The sequence below is a fragment of the Pteropus alecto genome, unplaced genomic scaffold (assembly GCF_000325575.1).
Source record: "Pteropus alecto unplaced genomic scaffold, ASM32557v1 scaffold103, whole genome shotgun sequence".
In the NCBI taxonomy this organism is placed as follows: Eukaryota; Metazoa; Chordata; class Mammalia; order Chiroptera; family Pteropodidae; genus Pteropus; species Pteropus alecto.
The window spans coordinates 2992897-3011395 of record NW_006436288.1 but is presented as its reverse complement, the minus strand read 5'-3'; the positions used below and the strand labels follow the sequence as shown (position 1 = coordinate 3011395).

General features: G+C 34.6%; 1 protein-coding gene across 5 annotated transcripts in view; it reads left to right on the top strand.

Annotated features, from left to right (window-relative positions):
- Positions 1 to 18499, top strand: part of EPS8 (epidermal growth factor receptor pathway substrate 8) — a 152264-nt gene that overhangs the window by 107707 nt on the left and 26058 nt on the right. For all 5 annotated transcript variants that reach the window (XM_015590079.2, XM_015590080.2, XM_015590081.2 and 2 more), the window contains 8 exons: positions 535 to 617; positions 1161 to 1297; positions 4575 to 4648; positions 6000 to 6126; positions 7796 to 7884; positions 8250 to 8324; positions 13591 to 13739; positions 15512 to 15692. In XM_015590079.2, coding sequence (XP_015445565.1) covers positions 535 to 617; positions 1161 to 1297; positions 4575 to 4648; positions 6000 to 6126; positions 7796 to 7884; positions 8250 to 8324; positions 13591 to 13739; positions 15512 to 15692 — 915 coding nt within the window. The remainder of the gene's footprint in view (positions 1 to 534; positions 618 to 1160; positions 1298 to 4574; positions 4649 to 5999; positions 6127 to 7795; positions 7885 to 8249; positions 8325 to 13590; positions 13740 to 15511; positions 15693 to 18499) is intronic.

Sequence of the window (18499 nt, the reverse complement as noted above, 5' to 3'; positions counted from 1 at the left end):
GAGTAGAGCTTGGTATTGGGGTTCATCTCATGATTATAGCAGGTTTACCCTAACCTTGAGAGTCGCTCTGCTAGGTGGGAGTGAGTGATTCGTTGCAGCAGGTGAATGAGTATCCAGCAGATCCTGAGGATGAGAAAGGGAAGGAACTCTATCCTGCATGCCTGTGCTTCTTCTGACTTCATTTCTTCTCAGGCAGAGATAGTTACCCAGTTACATTTTCCCATATGATTATACTTTTAGCATATGCAAATCATTTCTCTATTCGCCTATTATGTGAGGATAGCTGTTTTTAAACTAAAGGAATTTGGATTAAATAATATTTTTAAAGTTTTTTAGATTTTAAATCTTGTCATTATAAAGTTCCCAATTAAAAAAAAAACAGTATGTTTTGAAAGCATATTTAAAAAAAACACACTTTTCTTTTGCGTCAAGACACTGATTCAGACAGGGAACATAATCTCTTTTTCTGTTGTAACCTACATATCAAGACAAGAAAAATCTATAACCTCTGAGGTAACTTGTCTTTCATTGCAGGCAAACCTAATTAGTGAAGATATTGAAAGTGCAATCAGCGACAGTAAAGGAGGGAAACAGAAGAGGCGGCCTGATGCCCTGAGGTAAGAACAGTAACAGAAATTAAGGGGTAGAATTGATTTGTTTTAAAGTCTTTTTTTCCTGTAAAGATTTAGAAAAATTATTTTCAAGGAAAGCATAGTTTACAGATTACAACCTGTAATCTCAACTCATTTACTCTCCCAGGTTTGTCAGTGTGTGTGTTTGCACCGTTTCTCTCGATGCTATCTATGGTCTCTCTCTGATATGGCTTCTCCCACTTTTGTCGGCATAGAGTCACGAAAGATGAGTGGCATTTTAAGGGAACGTAGCCTAAGGGAATAAAAATAAATATTAGGACTATGGTTGGTTCATAGCCTTTCCAAATCACAGGCGACCCAGAAAACAGTTAAACCTAGTTTCCAGCTGAATTTAAATTTCATATATATATTTTAAATATACAGAATATAGAATAGTTAGGATGTCTTTATTGGTCTAGCCCTTGATGTAGTATTTCTTGAGGTTGGAGAACTAATACTATAAATTGAGAGAATTGATGTTATAAAAATGGAGATGGTGAAAATTCTATTTGTTCTCATTGTTTTTAGGGTGATTTCCAATGCAGACCATGGAATACCGCCTCCGCCCAGAGCTCCTGCTCCCGTGCCCCCTGGGACTGTTACCCAGGTGGATGTTAGAAGTCGGGTGGCAGCCTGGTCTGCATGGGCAGCTGACCAAGGGGACTGTGAGTAGTTCTAGGAATTGATGCTTAATGTACATTTATGTTGGGTTGTGACATAGTACTTGCTTTCAAATTCTGATGCTAATTTCTGAGCTGAAGTTTGAGGTTAGTTTTAAAATTTAAATCTTAGAAAAAGGAAGGTTAAACCTTGAACTCTGTAAGATTATATGTATGAGAGTTCAGACCAGTCATTTAAAAAATATGGTGTTAGGATTAGAGGGGTTTTTTTTGTTTGTTTGTTTGTTTGTTTTTAAGTTAGTCAAAGATGGAAAGTTTGACTTAACTAACAAAATAATGGTAGTTGAGACTATTGATTACAAACAAAAGACTATCAGGTTTTGTTTTGTTTTGTTTTAACATTATACTTCAGATTTTTGTTGTCTTACCACTGTTTTCTTTTGCAAAAATTAGTTGTGGTTACATGGACAGATTGTCAGGACAGTGGTGGGATAGTGGGAAAGGGGTCAAAGGCATTCTCCATCTGGCTAACTTTGTTGAATGGGCCCTTTGTATGTACGGTCATTTTAACTTAACTTTCTTTTTGTAAGAACAAATAATCTTAAGCATAGAACTTAGTGTAACTTTTTATATGTCAGAATGTTCTACCAAATCTGAAATTTTTATGACTGGAAAATGCCTTCAAATTTGCTCAGTTAAATCTCTTCATTTTAAGGGTTAATAATTGTGATCCAGCAAGTTTGAATTTGGTGGGGACTAGAGCCTCACTCTTTTGCCTACTACTAGTTCAATGAGACTTCTTAAATCCCTTTTCCTTTATCTAGTAAAGCATCATTCATCAAGGATATCTAGCAGTGTAGTTAAACAATAGAACTTGATTCTCACAATGAGTGACATTGGACTGTATTTTGAGTCTGGTGAGTCAAAACTGGGGTTCTGGAGCTAGGCCAGGATCTACATGTGTGACCTTGGACAGTTATATCTCTGTATTTCAACTTCACTTGTAAAATGGAGACAATTCCTGGGTTTCTGTGAATCTGAAAGCATAATGTCTGTAACAGTACCTACTACAGTATAGTAAGAAAAATTTGAGTTTGTTCTCATTTTTACCAAATTGAGAGGATTTTGTTTTCTGAATTACTTTCCATTTTATTTAAATTTCTCATATCCTTAAAGTTATTTTCGGAAGTTTACACATAAGCCTAGCTACAAACAGATGAAAGAAATAAATCTTTAAAACTGCATTTTTCAAAAATAAAGTAACAAAGTTATTACTTTATAACTTTATAACAGTTTCTGTTTTTAGGAACTATATAAATTTTTATTGATTCATTTTGTCTGTAAAATTTTGTGTTTAAAGAACTAGTTAGGAGTTTATAATTTTTATTACTTTGTGTTTACTTACGGTATTTTTTTGTGGCTGTTATTTTTTTTTCCTGGAGAAGGTGTGGGTTTTATTTTGAGAGAAGTCGAATGGTCTTCCTCGAAGTTGAGGAAGGATAGTACATTTTAAGTTTACAAACATTCTAAATAAAGTTGTCGAAACATTCGTAAGGCCTAATATAATTTACAGCAAAGAGAAAGTTTATCCCCAGGGGTTTCTGAGCTCTCATTAGATTTTGTCTAAATTACTCTGTGCAGGGTCATCTATATAAGATGAGGTTTTTAGAACTAATTTACTCCTAGGCCAAACAGAACACAGTACTTTTGATGTAAGGTTCTGTCTGGATCCAGGCCAGTTTTTAGTTGGAAAGTCTCCAAAAGAAGTATCTTTCTGATCCCTCCAAAGGCTCCTGCTGACTCAGACTGAAAAACTCCTGAATCCTTGAGTTAGTTTGCTCTACTCCCAACTTCCAAGTGATCTCTGTGGAATGGCGGCAGTGACAGTTGGGTTCCTAGTCATGCCACAGACCCGGAAAAAGTTTGTGAAATCCTACATCTCTCCCTCACCTCAGCCTCCCATCTCACCTCACCTATCTGGAGTTCCTAATAGCTATATTTCAAGTTCAACTGGCTGTTTTCTGTGTAGGATATACGTACTATAGCCAAGATAGCAGCTAACCACATTTAAAACAGCTAACTGGCAAGATTTTATATATATAAATTCTAATTATCTTAAAGTACTTAATAGCCACTAATTAAGTTTTATAAGACTCAGCCATTTCTCTTTTTTCTTTTCTTTTTTTAAAACAAGTATTTCATTTATGGAGAAAGTTAGACCTGGAAGAGGCATGGCGATACAGAGTTGTCAATATTTTGTGCGATTCTTTGTATCAAATGTCATGAATCATGATGATAATATCATGAATTGTATTCCCATTAATGATGATACATTTTTCCTGTTCCATCCACACATTTTTTTTTTTGCATTTCACCTACTACGAAATCTTTGTACTTATATTTGTGTTTAGTGGTGGTGTTAACCTACTTATACCAGGAAGGAGTTCACGATAATGCTCTCATCATTAACATCATGCTCTAGCCAAATGGGCTAATTTAACATCTTGAATGCTCTTAATACATTTATTCTTTAATTTGCAAATTCCTGTAGCTAGTTATAATTTAAAAGCATATGACTTAAAATTAATGAGCCTAACATTGTGGGTTTTAAGTCTAATGACAACTGGAATGTTAAGAAGCACTTTACTATCAGAACCCCCAAAGCTTTATTGTGGTCACAATGTTGGAACATATAAAAATTAGGAGCTTTGTTGCATTAGAATTAATTGACTACTATTTAAGAAGTAGGTGCTTAAATGTGGCTTCGTATTTCTTGTGTAGAAATTACAGAGTGCTAACGTAGTGTTGGTTCCATAGGCCACTGACATAGGGAAGAGGGAGAATAGAAGAGTAATTATAGAGTAAATCAACATTATAAAGATGGAAGGCAAGTACTTCAGCTCTGCCCAGGTGCTTCTGTTAGTGGTGGCAAGGATGCATGTCATAGTTGGTAGTCCCCAACCTTTTTGGCACCAGGGACCGCTGCTGCTATGCGAATCTAATGCCTGATGATATGAGGTGGAGCTGAGGCAGTGATGCTAGTGCTGGGGAGCAGCTGCAAATACAGATGAAGCTTCACTCCCTTGCCCTCTGCTCACCTCCTGCTGTGCGGTCCAGTTCCTAACAGGCCACAGACCAGTACCCAGCCTGGGGTTTAGGGAACCCTGTCATAGATGATGAGCAGAGTTTTGATTTTTATCCCATGAAGATGCTCTCTTTTGCAAGTAGCACTCTTTTCTAGCCAATTTTCTAGCCAGTGTTTAATTACTTATATTGATATTGCTTAAGCAACAGTTTGAAAGAATTATGCTTCTCTCTTTAGTTGAGAAACAAAGGCAGTATCATGGGCATGAAGAAACACCTGAGATGATGGCAGCCCGAATTGACAGAGATGTGGTAAGCACAACATTCCTCTTTAGATCATTGGCTTTTTTTACAAGAGTAAAAAATATTAACAAGGCAAATGAAATTGATTTAAATAAAGACGTTTTGTGGAAATTATATTTTCTCTTTCCAATGGTAGTTATGCACTTTGAATTATTTTTTCTTAACTATTTATGCATTATGGCAATAGTTAATTAATAGACTTTATGCAAATACTTAGTGATAGGAGTACTAACATTAACTAGTTTACAAAGGAATTTAAATGGAATTATCAGATTTGAGGGGTTTGGGTTTTTTCAGTTTGTAATTCATAATTGAAATATCTTTTAAATATGTCTTACTGGCATTTATTAAAAATATTTTATAATGCCTGAAAGATAAAACTCAAGTGGCATTTTTTAAGGATAGATATATAAATTTTAATTTCTTACAAAAGTGTAAGGCTATATTTATTTTTATTTTTTCACAGTAATTTACTTACACAGCGACAATGCCCTGTGATGTAATCATAATCTATGATGTCAGTATAATTACTTTTTATACTACACTCATGTTCCTAGCTTGTTTGGAAACAAATCCTTAGAGGAATTTGAAGTTTGGAATTTAATTTTTACATCACATTATTACTTAGTATACTTAAAAGTTCACTCTTAATCCCATTTTCTAGTCTTTAATTTAGAAGAATATCAAGTTTCACACATACTAGAGAAAGTCAACTAAGACATAATATATGAGATAATCAAAATTCATCTGATGATCTCTGAAAGCATAGTTTATCATTAATTCTATTTTAGTATATAGAAACTCTTATTAATACTTATTGTAGATTATCTATGTGTTTATTAGGATAACACAACATTCTACATACTTTTAATTCCATGAAATAATGTTGGTGCTTTATTGGAACATATTTTAGGAAAACAAATGACTCAGTGCTCTTCTAACAAAATGTTTCTTAGAATTATTTTCCCCTAACTTTATGTGGGAGAACACTGAGAAAATTAGAGTAATTGAAAATAATTAATAATCTGAGTAAATATTGTGAATGCTTTCTTGATGGTGTTGGGAATAGAACAAAACTAAGCTAAAGAAAAATGTAAATGTCAGACTTTGCCACAGGTATATTTAGTTCAGTTATTCTTCTTAGAATTAGTGATACTTGAAATTTGCATGTTTGTGTGTGTGTGTGTCTGTGTGTGTGTGTGTTTCTGATTCTCCTTTACTGACAGGTGCAGCGAAAGTGTGTTTGTGTGTGTGTGTGTCTGTGTGTGTGTGTTTCTGATTCTCCTTTACTGACAAGTGCAGCGAAGACAAAAATAGTTTTGTTTTGTTTTATGTTTTATTCTATAATTTCTAATTCCAGCAAATCTTAAACCACATTTTGGATGACATTGAATTTTTTATCACAAAACTCCAAAAAGCAGCCGAAGCATTTTCCGAGCTGTCTAAAAGGAAGAAAACCAAGAAAGGGAAAAGGAAAGGGCCAGGAGGTAAGTTGGTTGGATTTTCTTAATCTTCTAAAGACCGACCCAGTGCTAGGCAGCGTTTCTGTCCTTGTGACTGCTCAGCAAAACCCCTTTGACTGTGGACCGAGGTCCTTTTCTAGTTTGGGATAGCACTGGAGACTTAGGCAGAGACCAAGATAAGCCCAGGGAAGTGTCTATTTTGGTTCCCAGTTGGCTACAGTAAAGACTCTAGGATGCTTTACTTAAATCACAGAGACTCTGAGATTCAACTAGTGGTCGTTTATAGTTTTCATTAGTGATTGTAAAATTAATGTCTGTTAAACAGCATAGCTCTATTCTTCTCATATTTGAATTTATCTTATTTTAAATATAGAACCGCATTATTACTTAAATAAAAGGATTGACTTTTCTCATTAAAATAGAAAAAATGTCAATGGATTTGAAATTTTTTTAATCACAAAACTTCAGACAGTACACTCAGGTTTCATACAAGCAGTTTTTGTGTCTGCTGTATTTCAGCTATTTAAAATGGCCCCAAAATGTATAAAATTATAATTGTACAACAAAATGCCATACATTGAAATATATAAAAGAATAACAAGTAAATATCCCTTTCATTACACATGACTTACAGATCTTTGCCTAGCTCTCATCTGCATAAGCATCTGAGCTGTAGACTTGTTTTCCAGATGTGTATATCTGGATATATCTTACTTCTCTATATTATGAAATTAAGTATTATTGCTTTCTGATGTTCCAAACCACTTATTTCTCCTCTATTCTTTATGAAGAATACACTATCCTCTTGGTCACCCAGATTCAAAACCACAGATTCTTCTGTGACTCCATTCTCTAGCTTATACCCAACATTGACTTTATTTTTGTGTGTCTCTTATATCTAGTTATTTTCTTTTTGTTTTCATAACCATACCCAGCTTTCTGCGCAGTTTTCAAGTCTCCAGACTTTTATTCTGTGACGACAGTTATCTTAAAGCTCTAAGACAGTCACTTCATTCTAAAAAGCACGTTAATTCCATGTTGTATTGCTTAAGTCCACTTCTCACCCTGGCAGTCAAGGTCATCCACAATCTAACCTTGATCTATTTTTCCATTCTCATGTTTCTTTGCTTTAATGCTTTTTGTTTCATGTACATGCAGTTTCCTTTTTCCATGTTTTTGCTTATGCTTTTTTTTATACAATTATAATGTTTTTCCTTACCAAAATGCCACAGAACAAACCTTTCAAATCCCATCTTAAAAGCAACTTTGCCCATGAAACATCGTTTAAGTATACATTTCCCTGTTTCCCAACCAGATGCAGTGTCTTTCTATAGCACTTAGTTGGTAGATCTTTGTTGCTTATCTGATTCATGTCCTCTATTAGATTTTAAGGCCTATAAGAGCAGGGCTTAAATTCACAATGGTAAGCACAATTACTGGCTCCTAGAAGGGCTACAATATAAATTTATGAAATTGAATGAGTAATTGGTGGAGCCTAAAGGTAGAGGAGTCCATTTCAAATGTTGTATCGTCTTAATTTGGTACAGTCAGACTATGAGATGTGCAGAGTAACTAGGCAGCAATGTATCTGGGGTAATCATTAAACTTTACAGACATAAATGTGTGTTTTTTTTCTTTCCATTTAATATATTTTCTTGGCACTCTCATCTACTCCTTTTATTTATATTTTTAGAGGGTGTTTTAACACTGCGGGCAAAACCCCCACCTCCTGATGAATTTATTGACTGTTTCCAAAAGTTCAAACATGGATTTAACCTTCTGGTAAGTGAAATTTATTTATACATAATTAAAATAAACAAACGAAAGAGGTCAAAGTCCAGCCAGAGTGTTCCTGATTGAACTAAGGGACGAAATTTTTCTTACAGATTTTTGAATGTATTTTTTACTTACCTTTAATTAGAACAGATTATAAAACATGTATATCCAAAAGATTTGATCAAAAAGAATAACTCCTTTTTTAAAAAACTAAATTTTCTAAAGCTCACTCACCCATGCCAATTAATAGACTAAAAGTGAATCTAGTAGTAAAGAACTCTTCATCTGAGTCAGTGTTGGACCTTTTGAGTATCTGTCTTTTGCTCAATTACATCATCTTAAAATGTTTATCTGTTTTCTTAATGTTACAGGCCAAATTGAAGTCTCATATCCAGAATCCCAGTGCTGCAGATTTGGTTCATTTTTTATTTACTCCATTAAATATGGTAAGATTTTATTTATTTGAGGAAGTAAGCATTCTTAGTATGTTTTAAGTCCCATGTGTTTATTTAGATTAAGTAGACAACTTTTCTTCGTTACCTCGCATAAATATTTTTCTTGCCGTCTCAGTGAACATTAAGGATGCAAAATTTGAGAGTTTGAAAGAATCTTAGAAATTACGTAGTTCAAACTTTTTATTTTATAGCTGAGGAAACTAATGTCTCTGATAGAGCTAGGAAAATGAAAAGAAATAAAGATTTATTGGATACCAGTGTTTTAGTACATACTAGTATGTAATATAAATGGGTTGAGTAATATAGAAAATGTTCTCTTTCTCATGAAATAGAGAAAATAGGCATGAGGAGTCCAGTTCTGGATGGATGGCTTTGCTCCATGATGTTATTCAGATTCCCATATTCTTTTCATTGAAGTGTTCCTCCACCACCTGAGCTGTCTCTGATTCAATCCTTTGTTCACTTATTTATTCAAGTAATATTAATTGACAACCTGCTATGTGCTTGGCATTATTAGTACTTCATTAGGAATAAAACAGACATAAATTCTTATCCCCTCAGAACTTAAATTGTAGTATGGAAGGGCAAACAGTAACTAAATAAATGCATAACTAATACAGCCTACTAAAAATAAATGCATAATGAGTAAATACAGCATGGAAGGAGAACATGGAACATTTCAGGTGCATGCCTGTGTGTGTGTGCATGTGCGTGTGTTGTGTATTACAGTTGTTGAATAGGGTTAGTTAAGGGAACAACTCATGGAGGTGTCATTTGAGCAAACAAAGGAGGATTAAGTCATGTGGATTTCTGAAGAGAGAGAATTCCAGAGAACAGGGAACGTAGATGCTATTAGATGATAACGTGCAAATTATGTTCTTGGAGCAAATAGGTATCCTTACTTGCACAGAGTGAGGGAGGAGATCTTGATTAGTAGGAGATGAGGTCAGCAAATTAATAGGACATATCTTGTCCTTATAGGTGATTGTGAAACCTTTGATACTTTTGGAGGGTTTTCAGCCGGAAAAGGATTGCTCTGGCCGCAATGTTTAGAAATTTGGGGGAAGAAGGGACTGAGGTGGCTATTAAAATAATCCAGATGGGAGATTATGGTGTTTGGGAACGTTGAAGGTGGTGAAAAGTTGGATCCTGGTTATAAACCATAGAAACAACAAAGTCTGCTGGTAGACTGGGTGTGCTGTGCAAGCGCCAAGGAATCCCCAAGATTTTTGGACTGAGACTATTAGGATGAACTGATTATTAACTGAGATAAAGACTATGGGAGAAGTGGATTTTTGGAGGAGGATAAGGAATTCAATTTAAACATGTGAAAATTGAGTTATATTCAGATGGAAAAGTTTGAATTGGTAGTTGAATATACAAATTTGGAGTTCAATGGAGAAATCAGGCTTAGACAAATAAATCTGAGGATCATCTGCTTATAGAAGGTATTTAAAGCCATTAAAGTAGATGATGTCACCAAGAGAGTGATTCTAAATAAAGAGGAACAAGAACTGATTGAGCCCTAGGTAGTTTCAGTGTTAAAATGGAAAGGACCAACAAAGAAGATGGAGAAGAAGCAGTAAATCAGGAGAAGAAACACAAGAATATTGTGGTATTCTAGAAGCCAAATGAAAAAAAAAAGTTTCCAAGAGGAAGAATTGAACAACTATGTTAGATATCCGTGGTGAAGTTGATTTACCTCCATGTCCTTGTAACAGCTGTACAAAAGCAAAGAAAGGTAGCTTTTTCTTTTTTAATTAATTAATTAATTATTTTATGGCGGTGTTGGTTAACAAAATCCGATAAGTTTCAGCTATACACTTTAACAGTAAGGCATATATATATTTATACTTTATCTGGAAGGAGATGACTCTAAATTTAAACAGATAATTTCTTCCATTATCCAGTTGGCCTGAACTTTCTCATATGGTCACACCTAATACCAAAGGAATATAGTCACCATCTAAGTGACTATATCCATCTAAAATATAGAGGATTCTCTTTCTAGAAAGAAGAAGAAGAGAATGGACAGGAGGGCACAGTTAGCAGTCTGGCATGCACACAGTATTCCTGCTATGGTGATATGCACATAATAGCATTTCCCCCCAGAAAACTTCCTTTTCATACATCTATATTTTTGCAGAAGTTATAATTCTTGAAATTAACGTAATGGTATGTTGGAGACTATTCCCTTTATGAAGGAGTGGGATGTTTCCATGAGTTTATCCAGCAAAAGTTTATACCACTTGTGTTATAGGCCAGGATCCAAGATATACATCTTTATTTTCTAGATTTTCAATATCCAGGTATGTTCTTTCCTTATACATTTAATGAAATAGGCACAGTAATATACTTCTCTTCTCATTTTTTATTTCTTATATTTGCAAATAGTATAATCACGATTTTTCCAAGCTGATATTGTGTGCAACCATCTTGTCCTACAGGACAGATGGGAAAAATAACTGGGGTAATATTTAAGAGTACACAAAGTGCTGCAGTTTGGGAAAAAGCATGGCAACAGAAGGCAGATGGAACAATGGCTGGCTTTACACACAGACCGTTCCCAAATGAGAATGGACTACAAATCACCTTTTTCTACAATTCCACAAATTTAATAGGTCATTCCCCTTTTGGTGAGGAGGACAAGTGAGAGGAGGAGTGGAGAGAAGGCAGAATCTCTTTCTTTTAAAGAGACTTCCAGAAGAAGAGAGTTTCCTATTGTATAAGCTAAGGCAGGAATGTGTGGAGTGTGAATGATTTGAGCAAGTGATTACTTTCTAGAAGGACAGTAGCAGTAATGATAATCGTTAGTAGTTTGTGATTACTCTGTGTATTATTTCTGTGCTTTTTTTTTTTAAAGAATAAAAATAATAACTATATGAAGCAGGTAAATATCACTAATTTTGATTTAGAACATGTAAAGATTATGGTCATTGAGTTCTATAATCTACCAAAAATGGAGTACAGTCAGCATTTTTCATAGCTTTTACTTGAATATCAAAAAAAAAAAAAAGGAAAGATTCTGAATAACAAAAAGGAATAAATCTCAAAAAGGAATAAATAAATCTTTCACCAAGGTTTAACTAGACAAGACCTAAGGTAAAATAGGAAGTGAATATTGCTTTACAAACACTGGAAAGTAAGTACCATTATGAGCATGAATGTCAAACTGGGCAATAAGAGATTAGAAGATGAAAGTCCAAGACTGCATCAGTAATTTATGAATGCTTCCATATGTTGCTCCTAAATATAGAGAATCAAATTTCTACTTGTCTAATTATTGTTGAATAATTCCTGCTTTATAAGCTCTTTTAAAAATTAGATGAAGTCCAGCCATATGCAAAGAAACCCATACTAGCTCATTAACAAAATTTATATTCTATAATTAAAACATTTGATATTATCTTAAGAGTATTAGGAAATACTGTTTATAAAGCAGTTTTTGCCACCTCTTTTCATTCTTTTCATACTCTTTCACAGGTCATAAGTAGATACCTAGTGATTACACAGAATAGAAGTATAAAATAATAGGACTGGGCTCCCTAACATACAAATTTAGTCTTTGTAATCAGGCAGTATATCTGAAAACATTGATTGGTTTTATATTTTTTTCTCAAAAATGACTGCTTATTAATGGTCTCCCCAATCATAATGCTTCTGTTGCTCCATTTAATGTTCTGCCTGTAGAGTCCCAGACATTTTACTTGGACAAGAGAATTGGGCACGAACATTTATTCAGGGCCGACTACCAGCCAAACAAATTTTAGTGGTTTTATAAACCTCGTGAGTCCCTCCATCCACCCTTAGCATCTACACACAAGCATAATCACAGCACATGTGTGTGCACACATGCCCACTCACGTTCTTAGGAGGGAACTATGGCCCATAGCCTCCTATTTACCTTCTTTCATTTCATTTCTCTTCCCTCTGTTAAAACAAAGATTATAATAATCCTCTATTCTTTATTCCTTTACTTTTTCCTCTTAGTCATCCCTAGACATTTAGCAAAAGTGATTATAGGGCTTGGGAGTAAAAAATTACTGTGCCAGACTGTCAAGGTAGATTTTCTTCTCAAATAAGAGTCAGCCTACCTCTCATACCCTTCATTATTTCTTTTATTTTTTTCTCATTCATTCCCCTAACACTGTGCCTTCTGCAGTTCAAAGTCAGGTAAGTCTTGATCCAAGTCCTCAAGGAAGGAGAAACTGAAAAATAAGCCATAAGTCACAATGTACTGTGTTACTGATATGCACAAATGATTTGGGGGACTTTAAGGTACATCAGAGTTACACTGTGGGTTAAGAAGGGCTTCCCAGAAGAGGTGGTACTCGAGTAGAATTCTGAATGATGGAGGAAGGGCCTTCTGAGGAGTTGGGAAACAGCATGTGCAAATACACAGAGACATTCAACAGTACAGCAGGCTCAGAACACCTGGGTAACTGGCGCCATTCAAAAAAAAAAATCCCTTTCTTCTTGTGCCATATCTCCAAGAAGGTGAGATTTTTATAAAAGGTCTCTGGTTTCTGCTCTAGGAGATAACTGCCGTTCTTTAGCCAGGAAATAGCCCCCTGAGAAGTAAATTTGGAGCAGTTTTTGGACACCTACTTATCATCACTTTGTTTATCAGAGAATTGCACCTGTTTATTTCTGCTAGTCATTAAATTATCCACTCTAAATCAGGACAATTTCCTAGAATTAAGTGCTGGGAAAAATATAGATTCAAAGTACCAGTTCTTCTTTTACCTTTCTCTCTGGATCTTTTTATTTTTCTTCATCTTTATGGGCACAGCCACAGACTGTTGAACTGAGCCTGTTTCTCTCCATAGTCTTCCTTCATAGAACCATATTTTTCAAGTTTGGCATAATAATAGATTTTCCAGTGGAGATACATATTTTAAAATTTTAAAAAAGCAGAGTTTGTTAAACCATCTGACTTAGAATTCTCCAGGAAGCCTTTAGTATTTTCCAAGTAAAGTACAGTCACAAGCAGCCAATAAACAGATCCTTTGAAAGTTGTTAAACTATTAACTTTTCATTTTAGATTATTAGGTACTGTTGGGCTGACCAAATTGATTTGTTGGGCTGACCAAATTGATTTTTTAGGCTGTTTTTTATTCAGTAGTGTATTATACAACATCGAAATTTATTTCAAGTGTGTAAAAACAGTGCTTGTTTTTGTCATGGCTTTTGTCTACATATTTTCAATATATACAAATAATTATCATCTTCTTGCTAAAAATGATTGTCATTTTAGGTGATACAAGCAACAGGAGGCTCTGAACTAGCTAGTTCTGTACTCAGCCCCTTATTGACTAAGGACACAATTGATTTCTTAAATTATACTGTCAATACCGATGAAAGGCAGCTGTGGATGTCATTGGGCGAAACTTGGATGAAACCCAGGTAAACATATATGAGTTTAGCATTTAATATCTATAATACTTTAAGTATTGTTCTCTGTTTATTACATAGATCTAATGAAACATTTATTTAACCTTCTATGTGTGAAAAAGCCTAAACCCTTAAAAGGCTAGAAGTCTAGCAGAGAAGATATAAGTGTATGCAATATAAGACGTGATAAATGCCAAGAGTGACTCATAAACAAAACTGCTGTTTGTTGGAATGGTGGACCAGTCAGGAAGAGGATTTAGAGAGGAGGTAGTTAGCTGTCAAAGAAAAGATGACATTTAAAATCATAAAATCAGCAAATAATAATATTAAGTGTGTTGTGTGTGTATATGTTTATATATACACACACATACACATGTATATATTTATATACATATAGTATCTTCTAGTCACTCTTCCATTCACTTTACACAGTTACTGTTATCATTCCTGTTGTACAGATGAGGAAACTAAGGCATAGAGAGGTTAAATAATTTACCCAAAGCCACACAACTCATAAATGGCAGAGCTGGAATTTGAACCTCAGCAATCTGGCTCTGGAGTTGATGTTCATAATTATTTTGCTAAGCTGCCTTTCATGAGTAAGATTTCCACAAATATGTAGCAGGGAAAGGGCCTCCCCAGCGGAGAGAGGAGCTCGAGGGAAGGCATGAAGCAGGAAATCAGAAGAATAGAGTATGAATATGGGCTTAGCTGGAATATAGACTTTGGGTAGTGGAATATAGACTTTGAGGAGAAAGGGGAGGGATGGTATTAAATGAGGCATCAGAAATGATCAGGGCTGGGTTATGAAGGCTCTCGATGCCATTAAGGGGTTGGAGTGTGGCTCTAGGTTGTGGAGAATCAATAACTTTGTAAATAGGAATGTGACATAACTACATCTGTGTTTTAGAAAGATCATCCTGGTAGTTGAGTCTAGTAAGGACAAGGACAAATGTAACTAGAGGCAATGAGGCCCCTTGGGATGAAGATGCTATAGTAGAGGTTCCTTATTAATCAACACTCTCCAGGACGAGAACAGTGTTAGCGAGGATGGAAAGCAGAAAGGGGTATTTTTAACAATTGTATCTTGTCAATAAAGTGATTGTGGAAAACAAATCATTAACAATTGTAGTGTTAAAGTTTGCTGAGCAAAGCAAGTTATAAAAATGTTTCTCTTTCATTATATGTGAATAAATAATGTTTGCTTTCCTCATTCTTCCAAATCTTTTTATTTTTCTCACTACTTTACATGAATCATTCACTTTAGTCACTGAGAAGCTTGTCTTCCTAGTGCTTTTAAAAGGGCTAGCCTAAAAGTAAAAAAAAGAAAAGAAAGAACTGGTTAAATAAGTTTCTTAAATCTCATAAAGGTAAAAAGATTATTATGAAGGTACATAATAATCTGAATAAAATGGCTAATTTAATCATAGCAGAAATATAACCTGAAGAATTAAATCATGTGTGAAAGATAAAACAATATATTTTAGCAGAAATGAAGCTATAATTTTTGTCCTGGTTATTTTTATGGTTCTTGAGTGGTTAGGAGCTTGCAGAAATAAGCAGAATTCAATCTTTCTTTATTTTTTAGGTATTAACTATGAGTATAAACGTGTTTACTTTCTTTTTTAGGGGGGAGACAGATTAGGTATGCATTGTTTTTGCTTGTTTTTTTTTTGTTTTGTGCATTCGTTTTTGTGTTTCATGGCTATCCTTAGTAAAGATAATCTTAAGCATGAATCCATTTCTTAATTTTATTCTTTATATGTCTTAATGTCTTTCTACAGAGCAGAGTGGCCAAAAGAACAGTTTATTCCACCATACGTTCCACGGTTCCGCAATGGTTGGGAGCCCCCAATGCTGAACTTCATGGGAGCACCGGTGGAACAAGATATTTATCAGCTGGTTGGGTCTGTGGCAGGTGCAGCAGAACAACACAGACATGAAACAAAAAGATATGCCACTGAGGTAAAGTTTTTTTTGTTGTTTGTTTTTGTAACATATCTTCTGTAGAAAGTGCAATGCTCTGCATTTTCTTGTAACTATGATTGTGAGTCCTCATTTTATCTGAAGGTTATTCTAGAACCAGTGACTGACTAAATGTCCTGCTGCCTATATTCACCTCTCTCTCTCACTTCTGTCGTTGTGATAGTTGCTCTGTTTTCCTGTGAAGCCCAACAGGAGCCCAAATCATGCTTTCTAGCCTGCCAGCCCTTCCCGTACCTATCCTGCGAGTGCTCCAGGATCCCTGGTGATTCTGTCTTTTTAAAATATTTACTTTGTCTCCTTGTCAGAAAATTGCCCTCCTGCCACTTGGTTTATTCTATTTTCCTCTATCATTATCAGACCCTCAAGACAGTTCCCAGAACCCAGGTCCTCCCACCCTGTCTCAAGCAGCTCTTTCCCGAATGCTTTCTTTTTTCTTTTCTTTTCCTTTCTTTCCCTTCTCTCCCTTCCGTTCCTTCTTTCTCCCCTCCCCCTTCCCCTCTTCCTTCCCCTCCTCTTCATTTTTTTTAAACCTCTGGAGTCCTATCAGCCTGACTAGAAGGCCAGAGCTTTTCCTGGAATCCAGTGCAAGGTTCAAATGATCATTTATAATACTGTTTACACCTTGAGGAGATGATAAAATTTATTGTATTTTTTAAGTATTTAATAAGCTTCAAAGTAAACCTATTTGGGGAGCAAATTAAGGGATTGATATTGGTTATGTTATCTCCTCATAGTCCTTAAGAAATTATTTTTGTATGACTCTTGTTTTGTCAGAAAAGAAAAATTAAACATTGCTTAATGTTGAACCAAACCAAATAGTTGATCAGAACTAAGGAATTAAACGAAGGAGATCTAGTTTGAACAAGAAACAGTAAATGATGACTATATCCTTATTCATTTCCTTTATTTGATTTGTTAGATTAATTTTCTCAGACTACTGTGGGTATTTATAATGTGGCAAACATGGTATCAATGAATAAACTAGCAAACTATATAGTAAATCCTCACTTTTAAGGAAAAACATTTATATAAATTAATTCTTAAAATTGTTCCCTTGGACAATAACCATGATATTATAGAAGATTGGTTAAATTTTGAAACTTTAGAAATAAAGCAAGCATACTTCTTTGAAAATAATTTTTTATAAGATAATTCTTTCTTTCCTCTGACTGTACATAAGGGTAGAGGTGGATTCTATAACTGCCCTTCCCTGTGAATGATTAAGAAGATGTCTTCAAAGCTTTGAGCATTGGTTGGCAGGCATATGTCCCTATCTGTAATTTTGCAGTTCAGACCTCATCACTATGAATTTTCTTTCTTCGTAGAGGGCAGCATTTCTAGAGGAAAAAAAGTGTAATCAAACAAAATTATGATACATTTGCTGTTGCTATAGTCGCAGCTGACTATTTTCAAATCATAGAAATTTCTAGCTGATAGTCTATATCTTAAATGAGAAAATACATCTGTTTTATAATGTAAGCCTCAGAAAAATCACTTTTGTGAGTTCTTTTTCAATTTGTATATTTAGAGAGAGAGTAATATCTTCTGGGCTTCCAGTGCAAAAGTTTGTCTACTCTCACTGACTACATAATTTTAAAAGAAGAATTATTGAAAATTCTTCCTTATAACGAGTTATCATTTTCCTGTTGTAAATTATTTTCCATTTTATGGCTTAAGTACTTATTCAGATGTTTAAAAAAAAAAATAAAATGAAAGGCACCCACTAGCAGTTCTAGGGAATTTTATGCCTTAAGATTTTGTTGGAAGCCAAGTAATGATGATTTAAAATGCATAAAAAAATGCAGTCATCCTCAGAAGAGAGATTTTATTACATTTTTTTGCTACTCTGATAAAATATACTCAGGACAAGATTTAGATGATTCATATTTTCTGTAGAATACAAAGGCATAGGTGAAGTGGAGAGACAATGATGGTGGCAATATTCACCTTGTTTACTTCCTCTGAACCAGCAGCAGCCCTACACAAGGTTGTGTAGTCATAGTAGTCCTTTGTTGTCATTTCTCTCCTCCCTTCTAATATTCTCAGTCACTCTTGGGACCCAATGATTTCATACTGGCTGACCTCACTCTGTTATGCTCAGAGCTCGGCAGAAGGTGTGAATGATTCTGAGTCTCTTGAATTCCTCCCTTTATGACAGCCTTTAATAAAAAGTTGCCAAATCATCCAGTTCCTCAACTTTTTCCTCGAGAAATGATAAACTGAATTAATTAAGCCATTTTTTGAATTTTATTTTTATTTCAGCTTTGTTGAGGTATAATTGACAAAAAATGTTAAGGTATTTAAAGTATACATTGTAGTGATTTGATATATGTATATATTGTGAAAAGATCCCCCACATCTAGTTAGTTAACAGATCTATCACCTCACCTATTTATCTTTGTTATTGTCGAGAACATTTACGTTCTCTCTTAGCAAATTTTAACTATACAACACAGTGTTATAAACTATAGTTACCATGTTTTACATTAGATCTCCAGACCTTATTCATTAATAGCTGAAGGTTTGTACCCTTTTACCAACCTTTCTCTATTTCTCACAGCCTATGGAGGCCACTTTCCTACTGTTTCTATGAGTTTCACTTTTTTTTAATTTTCCAAATATAAATGATACCATCATGCCGTATTTGTCTTTCTCTGGCTTATTTCACTTAGCATAATGACCTCAGGGTTTGTCCATGTTGTTGCAAATGGCAAGATTTCCTTCTTTCCTATATGGCTGAGTAATATTCCTTTGTAATATATATGTATTACATAATAATATGTAAT